At 39.4% G+C, this 13,288-nt stretch overlaps 3 protein-coding genes across 4 annotated transcripts; 1 reads left to right on the top strand and 2 right to left on the bottom strand.

Annotated features, from left to right (window-relative positions):
• The first annotated feature begins 558 nt into the window (after positions 1 to 558).
• On the top strand, positions 559 to 1,437 carry LOC102717300 (abscisic stress-ripening protein 3-like). Its single transcript, XM_006645297.3, has 2 exons — positions 559 to 769; positions 1,086 to 1,437. The coding sequence occupies exons 1-2, from the start codon at positions 644 to 646 to the stop codon at positions 1,236 to 1,238; spliced, it is 279 nt and encodes a 92-aa protein (XP_006645360.1). The 5' UTR covers positions 559 to 643; the 3' UTR covers positions 1,239 to 1,437.
• Positions 1,438 to 1,522: 85 nt separating this feature from the next.
• Positions 1,523 to 5,967, bottom strand: LOC102715640 (serine/arginine-rich splicing factor SR45-like). Its single transcript, XM_006646641.2, has 12 exons — positions 5,728 to 5,967; positions 4,764 to 4,874; positions 4,289 to 4,377; positions 3,925 to 3,971; positions 3,765 to 3,845; positions 3,526 to 3,688; positions 3,099 to 3,342; positions 2,946 to 3,014; positions 2,579 to 2,707; positions 2,412 to 2,481; positions 2,228 to 2,265; positions 1,523 to 1,878 (listed from the first exon to the last, which is right to left on the bottom strand). Exons 1-12 carry the CDS (start codon positions 5,907 to 5,909, stop codon positions 1,806 to 1,808), a joined length of 1,296 nt encoding a protein of 431 aa, XP_006646704.2. The 5' UTR covers positions 5,910 to 5,967; the 3' UTR covers positions 1,523 to 1,805.
• A 946-nt stretch (positions 5,968 to 6,913) lies between these two features.
• LOC102715367 (DNA mismatch repair protein MLH1) lies at positions 6,914 to 12,764 on the bottom strand. Of its 2 annotated transcripts, none has more exons than XM_040523712.1 (16): positions 12,476 to 12,764; positions 12,169 to 12,341; positions 12,016 to 12,088; positions 11,792 to 11,926; positions 11,511 to 11,721; positions 10,994 to 11,142; positions 10,754 to 10,852; positions 10,240 to 10,312; positions 9,928 to 10,060; positions 9,501 to 9,595; positions 9,313 to 9,421; positions 8,889 to 9,048; positions 8,590 to 8,751; positions 8,176 to 8,347; positions 7,627 to 7,775; positions 6,914 to 7,129 (listed from the first exon to the last, which is right to left on the bottom strand). In XM_040523712.1, exons 1-16 carry the CDS (start codon positions 12,710 to 12,712, stop codon positions 7,085 to 7,087), a joined length of 2,175 nt encoding a protein of 724 aa, XP_040379646.1. In that variant the 5' UTR covers positions 12,713 to 12,764; the 3' UTR covers positions 6,914 to 7,084. The 2 variants fall into 2 exon arrangements, with proteins under 2 accessions (XP_040379646.1, XP_040379648.1); XM_040523714.1 differs by having other exon boundaries at positions 12,169 to 12,362; positions 12,476 to 12,506.
• Between the last annotated feature and the right edge of the window lie 524 nt (positions 12,765 to 13,288).

The following is a 13,288-nucleotide window of genomic DNA, read 5'->3' as shown; positions in this document are numbered from 1 at the left end:
CTGAAACATCTATCACGAAATGGACAGGTACAGGTATAACTGCTCTGTTGAAAAGAACTCTGTGCCGGTAAGAAATCGGCGGCTCGACGCGGTTAAGTCTCCCACACAAAAAAAATGCTGCTTTAATTCATTACTTAGTTGATTGATCATGCGTGCCACTTTCGAGGCTTTAGAAGAAAAATAAAAAAGTGTCCCTTTCGTTGGACGGTCGATCTGGCTTGAAACTGAGCCACACGTACGTACGAGTTACAACGTATACGTTGGCTTCCTGCTGCCTTCGTGCGTAGTTCGTACACGGCCAGCGCCCAAATTTGCTTAATCGCGTATACTAAAATTACAAGCAAGAGTCAACGAAAATGCGCGTTACTTGGATTATTCAATCGATTGCGTGCATCAGAAAATTATAAACAAGAAAAAAAATTACACGTCAAATTAATCTTCAAGTTAATTTGCAGGCCGGCCGACATGGCGTACGTGTGTTCTTGTCTGCGTGAGTGATCGAGCGCTATATGAGAAGCAAAGCATGGGCTTCATTACACACACAGCTATATCAAAGCATCACAGCACGTTCATAGTAAATTTCACGTACGTACTCGCTCGTAGAATCGATCGCAAGCTAGAGAGAGACTAGAGAGTGGCAACAATGGGGCTCCACAACAAGAACGACGACAAGCTCGCCGCCGGCGACCACCGCAAGGAGGAGAAGCACCACAAGCACATGGGGCAGCTCGCCAAGCTCGGCGCCGTCGCCGCCGGAGCATACGCCATGGTATCGTATTCAAAATATAAGTCACATTTTATTTTAGTAGAACCAAGACTTTAACTAAAGATTAATTTATTAGATTATTCATGTAAAAAAAATTTTCAATACAAGTATAATAATATAAAAACTATACTACAACAAAATAATGATCGATCTAACTTTCGTTCTAGCGAAACAAAATATGCGCACAATTTTAAACAAGAAGCAATAAATACACATACATCCTAAATTAATCCATCCGTATTTATCCATTTCGTTGTAAGCTTGACGCGTGCGTGCCATGTCAGATTCTAAACTTGTAATGAATTTTATGCGAGGGCAGCACGAGAAGCACAAGGCGAAGAAGGAGCCGGAGAACGCGCGGTCGCACAGGGTGAAGGAGGAGATCGCCGCCACCATCGCCGCCGGCAGCGTCGGCCTCGCCATCCACGAGCATCACAAGAAGAAGGAAGCAAAGAAGCATGGCCAACATTAGCTGGCTAGCTTAGCTACCTTGGTTATCTTGTATCATGGCGTCGTTCCATGTGATTATCTTGTTTCAGGTGTTGGATGCTCATGTATATTAAGTGATTTGGTTGAATAATGTATGCACACTTGTACAGTACTCTTTTTACATATACAATATGTTTCGTTGTGCTAGAGACAATACATCGCTACGATAACATCCAAGTCTTTTTACCGCGATCAAATAAAATTTGATCATCAAAGCAGCGCATACTCAAGAGAAGCATGGTCACGCACAAATTAACAAGTACCAAATTGAAGTCAGAACTTTGGCAAACGATACCAGTATTAAGAACAGGAAGTCAACACACCGAATAGACAGGTTCAGATCGCTGAGTGAAAGTCTAGAACAGAAAATACTTCCAGTACAGGCATGACCTACATAACCAATCACAGGCTAGAATCCACTGCTAATCTAGATGACTAGACCCACTGTAAGCTTTTGAGTTCTCTTCATCCCCTCAAACCAGCCGCTTGAGCTCTCAGCAAGACACAAGCACAGGCAAACGATAGAGATAGTCAAGAAATTTAAAAAGTTTTACCTGCCACGCCTCGGGGAAGGTGAGCTGCTGCTCCGGCTGTCACTAGAGATGCTTCTTCCTCTACGGTGCCTGAAAAATATTGGTACATTTTATAATGAGCACATCTTAGCTACCTACTACCTGTCCTATATTAAATTTATTTTTCAGTTATTAGATAAAATGTTTTAATTCTTCGTCTTATTTGAAATTTTTCGTGATTAATATTTTTATAGTTACTAGATGTTAAAACATGAATAGTACTTTGTGTGACTATTTTTTTTAATTTTTTTATATATTTTTTTTAAATAAGACGAATGGTCAAACTTTGGAGCACAGAAATTGAAAAATGAAGTTATTATGGGAAGGAGGTAATATCAAATTAGAATATCTAGACAGACAGTGCAAAAACATGAGAAAAGACAATAGATAAACGTGTTACCTTTGGGGGCTGCGACTCCTTGATACCCTTCTTGGTCCCTATTCACGGGAAAAAAAATATTAGCATCTAACCACATTTTATGATCAGAACATTTAAATAAGAAGCATTCCACTACTGCAGACATAAGACAAAATATATAATCAACATACAAGACTACAGATAACAGAACAGGTATAGCACTTACCCTTCTTGGAGGACTGGGCGATCGAGAATACGATGAATCAGACCTTCCACGCCTCAATGGAGGTCCTCGCCTGTCACCAGAGAATTAGAATACAAAGTAACAAAAAACGTATATCGAGGATTTTAGAGGCAGCACACACAAATATGTATAAGAGTGAGTTATATTACCTTCGAGGAGAAATTGATCTAGAACGTGAGTGAGGGGGACGGCGAGGAGGGGGAGAACGACTATGACGACGTGGAGGTGGTGGCCTTCTTGGAGGAGGGCTTCTTGGCCGCCTTGGGGGTGGTGGTGACCTGGAGAAAAGCAAAATTAATTAGCACAATGGTTATAGTTGGAAACGTGGAAAAGGCCTCCACACACTTCCCAGGCAAAACAGAAATCAGGAATCCAACACAAAATATATGGGTAAATAAGTGAAGGAACACACATAGGTAAGTTTCAATGTATACATAGTATATTATATTGCTGAATGAGACAGGCACATTGCACAAAAATGATGGACAAGAATCGAGCTTAAAGTGACTGACTCACCGCCGCCTAGGAGGCCCAGGGGAGCGTCTGCGCGGTGATGGACTGCCACGGAGCCTCCTAGGTGAAGGACTGTTGTGAGAACATTGTTAGGAATTCCAGTTACAATATCCAAGATATATATGAAAGAAATCAAGAGTTCAAGGCATTACTCACCGCATTGGTGATCTATGCCTCCTCGGTGGTGCAGAGGGAGAACGTCTTCTAAGTGGAGATCCTGGTCTACGGCGAGGTGGTGTGTCACCACGCCTGACAGGCGAAGGATCTGCTCGACGACGAATAGGCGGAGAATCAGGACGACGCCTAGGAGATGGATCAGGTTGACGCCTAGGTGATTCAACCCTTCGGTTTGGAGGAGTCCTCTTGCGTGGAGGTGAAGCTGGTTTCCTTCGTGGAGATGCTATTGACAGGGAAATATGGTGATTAAATCATTGAGGACTATAACATGAGCCTAAAAACTTAAATCCAGATGGAGCAAAAGCAACAATAAACAGATATAAGTGCCTATGAAAGAACCATAGCATATAGTACATGTCTACACCATCCGACAAAAGTACAAGCGGTAAAAGCTTCAGAAGCTTACGTTCTCTGCGCTGTTGTGCATCCTTTTCAGCACTAGTAGCACCTTTCTCATTATGTGGAACATCTCTTTTTGGAGGAGGGGGAGGAGCCTTCACAGGTGAAGGAGCCCTTTGGCGAGGTGCAAGTGTGAATCTCAACTTAACAACATTTCCATCAATTTGACCCTGCACATGTTTCAGCTTTGACGTTAGTGGACACTTATCAAATATACCAAATAAAAACATTCGGAAGAAGCCATACGCCATCCATGTAAAGAAGAGCTTTCTCAGCATCACTTCTCTTCTTGAACTCAATATATCCATACCCACGAGGAAGGTTAACCTAAATAAGACAAAAGAAGAGTTGATGTCAATAGGAGTTTACTCAGGTAATGTGAATGAAATGCAAGATGTTAACTTACCATTCGGTCCATTGATAGCTCCACATTAACCACTTCACCAAACTTTCCTGAAAGATAAAGTCTAGTCAGCCATTATATTTCATGGTGTTTCATTAAACCACAATTGTGATAGAATACAGAATAATTGAAAAACAAAGCAATGCTATTATGTTGTTTCTGCAAACAGTCAACCATGATACCATGCAGCAGTAGAGTCCTGTAATGATCATGTGGTTACTGTAAAAAAAACATGGTTCTACTTATTGTGGGGCTAGGAGTTCAACTGTGGTTGCTGCCCTGTAGCTCAAGGATAATCTGCTGGTCCCGAAGAGTATCATGCTTCCAATAAGAAATAATTCACATGAAAATATCAGGACTAACTCACCGAATATCTCTTTCAAATGAGCTTCATTAACATTCCTGGACAAATGATCAATGTGGAGAACAACTGATTCAGGAGCAGGAGATGCTTTCCTGAAAAAGAAATAACCACTATTCAATAATGTAGGGTGGAGACCGAGAAAGCATAACACATGCACAAAATAAATGAGGGCACCATACATCACAATCGAAACATGAAGAGCAAGCAACAAATAGAAGCTAAAAAAACTATATCAGAAGCTACAGTTGTTAACTAAGGAGTTCAAAGATCAAAACATAATAGATGCTATGACAATAATTTATTGATGCCCAGTAATTAGCATTATATGCATACTATGTTTATTGTTGAATACTCAGATAAATTTAACAAATTCAAACTTCAAACAGCATGCTTAAACATATAAGCATCAAAGTAGTGTCAATAGAAAGGAATAAAACCACATATATGTGCAAGGTCTGGTCATAGTTGATAGTTGTACCTAGGAGGCGTAGCCTTTTTAGGTGGTGGTGATGGTGAACGACCTTTCTTTGATGGCGATCCTCTTTTAGCAGGGGATGAAGGCGATCGACCTCTCCGTGCACCAGGTGAGCTGCACAGATAATATCAACCATACATAACTGAGGGAGAACAAATATGATGAGAATACTAAATTAAAAACCACTTATTATATCAAGGTTAATGAAAGCAACAAGCATGAAGGGTAGTGAAGCAACTTAGTGAACCTTTTGGAGTAATCAAAGTGACAACAATGAAAGAAAAAGGAAATAACATAAGAGGAAATAACATAAGATGAAAAAGAATGAAAAACATAAGGCCAAATGAATTCATAGAGCAGATGTTGGGTCTCTGAAATTCAGAAAGTCTGCTTCATATGTAAACCATGTGGTAGCGCATGCCTACAAGGGATACTGGACTGGTACTCTCACTGCAATAATGTTCCTTCAGTTTCACGGTAGTTGCTCATATTCTTGTGGGGAGAGACTTCACAGTTTTTTGGCACTAAGCCACTCTTAAATGGTTAAGCCACACCATTTTTAGTTAATACATACACATCAGAACCAATACCTCCATGTACATACTCCAAATCTCCAATTGCAATATGTTCCTACTTCATAGGAAATCGTGTCTTAACAATGTCAATGCCACATTCAACTGCCCAACTAAATCCAAGGAATAACTCCACACAGTTAGTAAATCTAAATCTAACGAGTTTTAAAAACCAAACTCTCATGTACTTCATGGAACAAATCGATTGCACGGAACAATAATAACCTAAAAATCGAACCTAAAATAACCCAAGAGATAGTGTACCGTCACTCATTCGAAAAACTACAGACAACTCGAAACCCCCGCAACTCTGAACAAGTGCACACCAAAAAAACAGAACAAATCTGAAGACGGAAGCAGATGGTACCGCGGGGAGGCCAGGGGGTCTCACTCACCTGCCCTTGGCAGCGGGAGGGGAGCGGCTCCGCGAGGGTGACGACGAGGAGAAGGAGCGGGAGCGGGAGCGGGAGCGCGAGCGGGACGAGCCGGACCCTGAGGAGGCGGAGCGGGACGGGGAGCGTGAAGAGGACCCCGAGGAGGAGCGCGAGGCGGAGCGGCCGCGCCGCGGCTTCGCCATCGTCTCCGGCGGCGAGGCGGGTTTGGGGACTAGGGTTTTTGGTGGTCGGGATCGTCAGCGAGGCCAGATGGATGGGTTGTTTATCAGCTCGGGCCCAAGCTTTTATTGGGCCCACCTGCAGCGACTCGAAACACTTCGAGCGTTTTTTTTTTCAGGAGGCTTGGATTTTGTAGGGACTTGCTTACAAAGAGTTGGGAATTGAATTTTGCACGAGTTTTGCAAAGTTTTTGAGCTACTTTTGGAAAAAAAAACTCATGTTCCAAACTGAACATACACAACCTCATATTTAGCTTATTAACAATTAAAAAGTAATTTATGTGTAAAGCTTTCATATACATATTCCTAGCAATCTAAAAAGTGAAGGTTGGAAACAAACTTTATTAAAAAAATCTTAAACTCAATTCTAAATTTAAATTTTAAAATTATATTTTAGCTTATAAGCATAATCATAAGCGAAAATACGAGACTGACATATTTTTAAATGTAGATATGTATCATAATGGCGAAAGTAATATTTGCATATTAGACCAAAAGGTACTTTCATAATAATATATGGCTTTCAAAAGGCATTACCGATACATGTAGACAACATTAGAAATCAATTTGGAGAGCCTTACGAGATACTCCCTTCAGTTTCAGTTTTTAGCTCGCATATATTTAACCATTCGTTTTATTAAAAAAATAAATATGTTTTCATAATTATCATTTATTTTGTTATGATTTAATTTATTATTAAAGGTACTTTAAGGATAACTTATATTTACACAATTTTTTTAAATAAGATGAATTATCAAACGGAAAAATCAACATCATCACCTATTAACAAACAACCAGAGATAGTTAATCTATAGACAATGCGGTAGATCTGATTTTGAGCCTAGAAAATGTTTCATTCCAATTTTGGGTAGATAAACTGGGTACTATAAAATATACATGGACTGAGTGCATCACAGAGTCAAGCAGAACAGAAGAGCTATGGCAGATCACTTGATAGTACACGCAATGACCAGAATATACAATTGATCGCCCTAACTTTCAATTCAGAAGTAAAACCTTCTCTTCATATTTTTACAGACACTATCAGTGTACATAATACGATGACATTATTTTTATATACACATTTCAAAGAACATTCCAGCAAGATCTTACTCTGCCTTCATCTTGTCACTTAGGAGCTAACACCTTTCAAAAATCTTGTAGAGTTTATCCAGGGAAGCAACCTGCATGACAAGTTCAAAACCAAAAGTCAGAATGTGCAACTGTTCTCATCTTCTCTCAGTATTTGTGATTTGCAATTCTTCTTGTTATAGTACTTCAATTCATTTCAAAGTTTTTTTCCCCAGAAACTAGATGATCTTCTCAAAATACTGTCACCAGCATGTGGCCTTAAATTCAAGAAATCTTTCCTTCTAGAGGATCATTCTTTCTGTTCACACAGCTATCCTAAAATTTAAATAATTTTCCAAAATAATTTCTATAAAATAATTTGCAACACCGTTGGATTTTTTTAACAATATAATGTCAATGCTTGGAACTTGGAAGAGTAAGCGTAAGCTTGTATAGAAGCATGATAACAAAATTAGGATGGACAAATGCACTATTCATTTAAAAAAGGTACAGCTTCAGTGGTTATTCCATATCTATTTTTTATTCAAAAATAGAAGCATATATGTTTACTAATGATCATAAAAGACCTGAATCAAAGTTAGAGAAGTACCTGCACAAATGTTCCATCTGTCGCCATCGACTTTGGGGGCTTGAGGAAAAGTCGCATGGACGGAAACAAGACATGCTGAATGGTCCACTCGCGTTGGGACCATGCTGCTTCTGCTTCCGCAAGTAGTTCTTGATCAAAGTCATTTTCATCTGTAGTGCAATTTGTGTTTAGAACCATTAGCAGTTAACTTTGAATCAAACCCACATGCACTCAATGCCACAATTGACCATGAATATCTAGCTGTAGCGTCACATGCAATGGATTTTTGTTGGATATGTCATCAAATTACATGCCATACTGTCTTTTTTTAACAACACAAGAGAGTTGGGTGTCAATTCATATTTTCATTGAGGAAAAACTACAAGATCATGATGTAAATCCTGACCCAAACACACACACCTCAAACATTCAAAACATGCCATGCTATCTGACTGGGGAACGCGAGGGGAGGGGGGATCCGGGTTCAGTTATCTACTAAGGATACAGTCTATCATATCTGTTCTGTATGCACTTCAGTGGCTGTAAAATGTAAATATATAGTAAGCTCACCTGATGTTAGAGCACTCTCAGCATGTTCATCAGCCATGCGATCTCTATTTTTCTTGTATAAATGAATGCCATTCCCAGATGGATTTGGAAGGATCGGAGGATGAAGTGCATAGAAGTTTCCAATAGCAGCAGCTACTGTTCTGAAGCACTCTTTCTCGTCATCCCAAGTAACCTGTTACATGATAGTAATTACAAAAAGAAAAAAAGGATTGCCAGAATTGAAGGAACTAGTGTACAATCTCAAGCAAAATATTCAATGAAGCAACACCTCTTGGGACTGAAATTAAGAGATAAACAAGAATAGTATAACCTAAGGAAAAACGAGTTACTTTCAGATTGAATAGGCGGTTAAACATAACGTCCAAATTTAAATTGGTGTAGGTAATGTACATAATTCAATAAGTAGAAACCTACATCATTTCCTAAAGTCAACATAAATTCTGGAAGACGGTCCATATCAGGGGTATACTGGTCAAGTACAACAGGAAGTCTTGTCAATTTGCCATCGTGATCAATGTGAATAGAAAAGTACTCATTAACCATCTCAGCATTTTCTTTTAGTATCTCAGTGTTCACCTGCAAACAAATAAACAATACTTCAACAAGTAGTGTGGACTGCACCAACGGTCCAAAACATAAAACAGCATGCAGATGGATGGGAAAAAAATATATCACAAGAGTAACAAAGCTCAAGCAGTGAGAAGAAAACCTACCTCTGCAATCTCCAGTTTCTCATCATCCTTTTCATCACTCATCAATTCATCATCTTTCAGTGCCATCACCAGCAACTCCCGAAGTGGAGGTGGTTCACTGAGCTGAATAGCATTGAAGTTCCCAAAACGGCTTAAAGCTTGCTGGTACATAAGTTCTTTGCTGCATTGCAAGTTGAACAGTCAATATACATAAGAAACAATACCAGAGTGGTTTGGCGACAAAACCAATGCAATAAAGGTTGGTAGTTACAGCCTTGCAGGTGTGCAGCTGTATATGATATGCATGAGACAGCAATTTGATTATGGTGTACTGAGTGAAACTGTAGTTCTGCTCATGCCAGAAATTTTAAATTGATATAAGACAGAAAGGCATAGAGCACTACTCAAAATGGAAATGGAAAAAACCAATGTACCGTTAATTTACCTAATATTTACCACATTTACAAGGTATAAGCGGGTATTGTGTTGTATCAAAGCAAAGGCTTCATCCGCAAGTCCAACATATGTGCAATTCTTAACAATGTCCAAAAGGCCTAAAGAAAAAATAAATAATAAGTCTAGAACAATGGAGGCAAGAATTGTGACAGGCTCCAGGGAGTAAGATGCAATTACCAGGATGGAAACTAGAATCTATTTCCACAAGAAGCTCATGACGGCTTGACAAATCACCAGCATCTTTTGGGTTTCTCCTTGATCTTACAACATTTCTTGGAGAACAATGTACAAGTAGAACAGGAGAATCCCAGTGAAAATCGATGAATTTAAATAATCATTCTCACATCTTTAAATGGATTGTCTGAACTTTAGCAGCCAATGTAATTAAATAAATAAATTTCCAGCACTTCCAACTAAACCAGAGTATTGTAAACACCAAATTCCTCACATGAGGATGCATAGTGCACATACTTGTTAGACAAAATAGGAGCGTACACAATAATGTTAGGTTAAGGGAACAAAATATAAGATCAAACTGAACAGGACAGAAAATATGAAAACAGTGAACAGTTAATAGCTTGCTAACAATCAACAAAGGTCATACCTTACAGAAACAAGGTCAGACTTCTTTTCAAGATTTGAAGACTGCGCATGCCAGTAGGTGTGCAACCTTCCAGATGGATTCCGTGGATCTGTTCTGACCATTTGGCTCACAGGAATTTTTTGAGATTTTGTTCCTGCAGTAAGAGATGCCTGGGTGAGGAGGTGGACTACTAACTTGATAATTCAATATGAGTAATCTACCGTAAACTAATGAACTAGTAGTACACACCATATTTTTTTAAACACTGTAGCTCAAAAAGAATTTGATACAAAAGTATATACCCGATATATATGTTGAATAGATCTTACATACCAGAACCCATGATGACGTCAGAAGCCTTATCCTTTTGTGTGTTGGTTTGAGCAATCCCTGATAAGTTTAATGCCTGCAATGTACATGAAATAGCATTAATGGGAACAAAGATTGCATCATCATGAAAAATGCATATGTAAATCTTTTTGATGATGCAGATGTTAAAGTTTATCTGCAATACGATAACTTGAACTTAAAGCCACAAGCTGATAGTAAGCAAGTCATAGTTTTCTCAAGTATTTAAGAATGGCTAAAAGTTAAGGCAGTCATGCGACTTTGATAGAATTGTAACGGATAGATTGTCCCCAAAAATGATGATCAGCCACACAATGAAAAATTAACAGTCAAACAAAAGGATGGTAACAATAAGAAGTTAAGAACATTTTAACACTTGTCACCACAATTGCCACAACTCCACGACATATTGATTTTGGTAATACAAATGCATTAAAGGAAAATACATGTTCTATGTAATCCAAATGCAGATATAGAGTGCTAAATAAACCTGAATTACCTGAGTTTGAAATATCCTAGTTGTATTAGAATTCATCAGTTTTTCCTCAATAGCATCTTTTATTGTTTCAATAATACGCTCTTGATTCAAGAGGCTAACCTGCAAGAACAAAGGGATCATCAAAAAGGCAACTAATTGTTCTCTTATTGGAACATTGTAAAGGTGCTCAAAATCTAAAAGAATAATTAGAAGTTGTGCCATCTTGAAAAAATCCTTGCAAGTATCTGAGTCACAACATACCTCTTTCTTGGTTGGGTGTATATTAACATCCACATGTTCTGATGGAAGATTGATGGACATGTATATGAAGGGCTTGGATGCTTGAGGCAATGTTGCAGAGTACACAAACTCAATAGCTCTTTTCAAAGCAGTGCAGTCTACAAGCCTATCTGAAACATAAATATGAAATAATTAATTGCTAAAGCATAGAAACATGTATGACCGCAATAAAGAAGGGTGGCCGCAATATAAATGAGCTGTAAACTATGGTTAACCATAGATTTGGGGGATATTTATGCAGTTTCGTACTAATGGGTACATAAATTTATTGCACACAAATTAACCATTTTCGACAGTAATAATTCAGTTAAATGAACAGCATCCAACCAAATTGACAAATCGAACCACGAGTCCACAACAAAATAGCATGCATAATCTACATGGGCATCATAGTGCACAAAAGTTCTTATGCTGATAATAAATCATTAGTATCTTGAGATTCACACATATTCCAGTGAATGGCAACTATCTTTTGTACCATTTATGAAAAGAATCATCGTAATCTTCTTTGCCACATAATTTGCATTCGAGATGTAACCATCCATCTTAAAGATTGCATCTGCAGCATCCTCATCCGAAATCTTTATTTCCATCAGATCGCGAACGACAGAAGCCCCATAGACATTCCTGATAGCATCTAACCTTGAGGATGTACTTGAACTGTGAACATCTGCTCTATTGGCTCCATGCTGTAACACAATAGGAGGAAAATGTCAACCCCTTCAAGTCAATGAGATCCACACAAGACACTGTATTTACCTTTCTGCAAGAGAAGGTCACGTTGATGTGATGGACTGCAAACCGACTGATGAAGTCAACAATCTTGGGGTAGTCATCGTTGGAGTTCTGCAATGTTTTTCTGCGGGCTATCATGTTGTAAAATAGATTTTCAACCTGCAGAGAACCTTCTTTTGGTTAAAAAGAACAATACATATCCAACTGACCCAGGAAAAATTGCTTCCGGAAAAACTCATTTAACTGACCATGACTTGAGTTCCTTTCACCGCAGCACAAGGCTTAGGCTCATTCTCCATTACACCATCTCTATAAGAAACTCTGGCGGGCAAAAACATGATAGCACTAGATTAAAAACTGTATAATCAAGCACAAAAGTCTGATTTTGTTCAGAGACTGACCTGTAGCCGTGCAATTGGCCTTCTGTTATTGTTGTCACAGTAACATGTCCAACATAAGTCATACTAGCCAAAGCCTCCCCTCTGAACCCCATCGATTTTATGGTCTGCAGATCCTCATATGCAGACAACTTTGAGGTCGTATGCCTTTCGCATAGTATTGGCAAATCCTCGAACTATTTAACAAACCGAATTAGCTGAGATCATTCCTACCATTAGCGACATTGAGGGTTTAGGAGATGGAGAGTTGGGAGGGGAGGGTTTAAGAGGTGGGGGTTGTTTGGGGGGGGGGGGGGGGTTTAGCGTGTACCCGAATGCCGTGGCCATCGTCGGAGACCTGGATGAGCTTGAGGCCACCGTCCTTCACTGCGACGGAGACGCTGGAGGCGCCAGCGTCGAGGCTGTTCTCGATGAGCTCCTTCACCGCCGACGACGGCCGCTGGATCACCTCCCCCGCCGCGATGCGGTTCACCACCGACTCCTCCAGCCGCCGGATGCGGGGCAGCTCCGCCGCGCACCCTACGCCGCGCGGCAAGGGGTCGTCCATGCCGCCCACGCTGATCTCTTACCAAGGCGGTTTCGCCGGCGGCGCGGCGAGGTAATGGTAGCCGGTAGCGACGAGGGAGATTGAAAAGGGGTAAATTGTAAATGTTCCATCAAACAGGATGATAATTGATACATTGGTGGTCCTTACGCATAATGTCCCAACTATGCATCCTGTCCGTTGCCTCCACATCCAACGGCTCACATCCGCTTGGTGATCTGGACCACGACCACAAGAGCGTCCCGGAATCATGGGAGCAGCAGAATCGAATGGTATATTTACATATATATCATTATAATTTTATAAAATTAGAATATATTATTCTGATCCATATGTTATCGAGATATCAATAATATATTTTTAATTTTTTAAAATTATAATGACACGTTTGTAAATTTTTTTTATTTTTATGTGAATTCTGTGTTAACTTTTTAATTTTTAAACCACACGCTTCCAAAACTTATTTTAACTTTTTCCACCGTAATATTTTTCGGCTTTTAGACGAAAGGTTGTCTAATATTTTAAGCTATTTAACCGTGCTAATGATAGAATTAACCAATATAAAGTTTAAATCTATTT

The sequence above is a fragment of the Oryza brachyantha genome, chromosome 1, assembly GCF_000231095.2.
Source record: "Oryza brachyantha chromosome 1, ObraRS2, whole genome shotgun sequence".
NCBI classification, from domain to species: Eukaryota; Viridiplantae; Streptophyta; class Magnoliopsida; order Poales; family Poaceae; genus Oryza; species Oryza brachyantha.
Note: the sequence above shows the minus strand (reverse complement) of the source record. Positions and strands in the feature narration are given on the sequence as shown.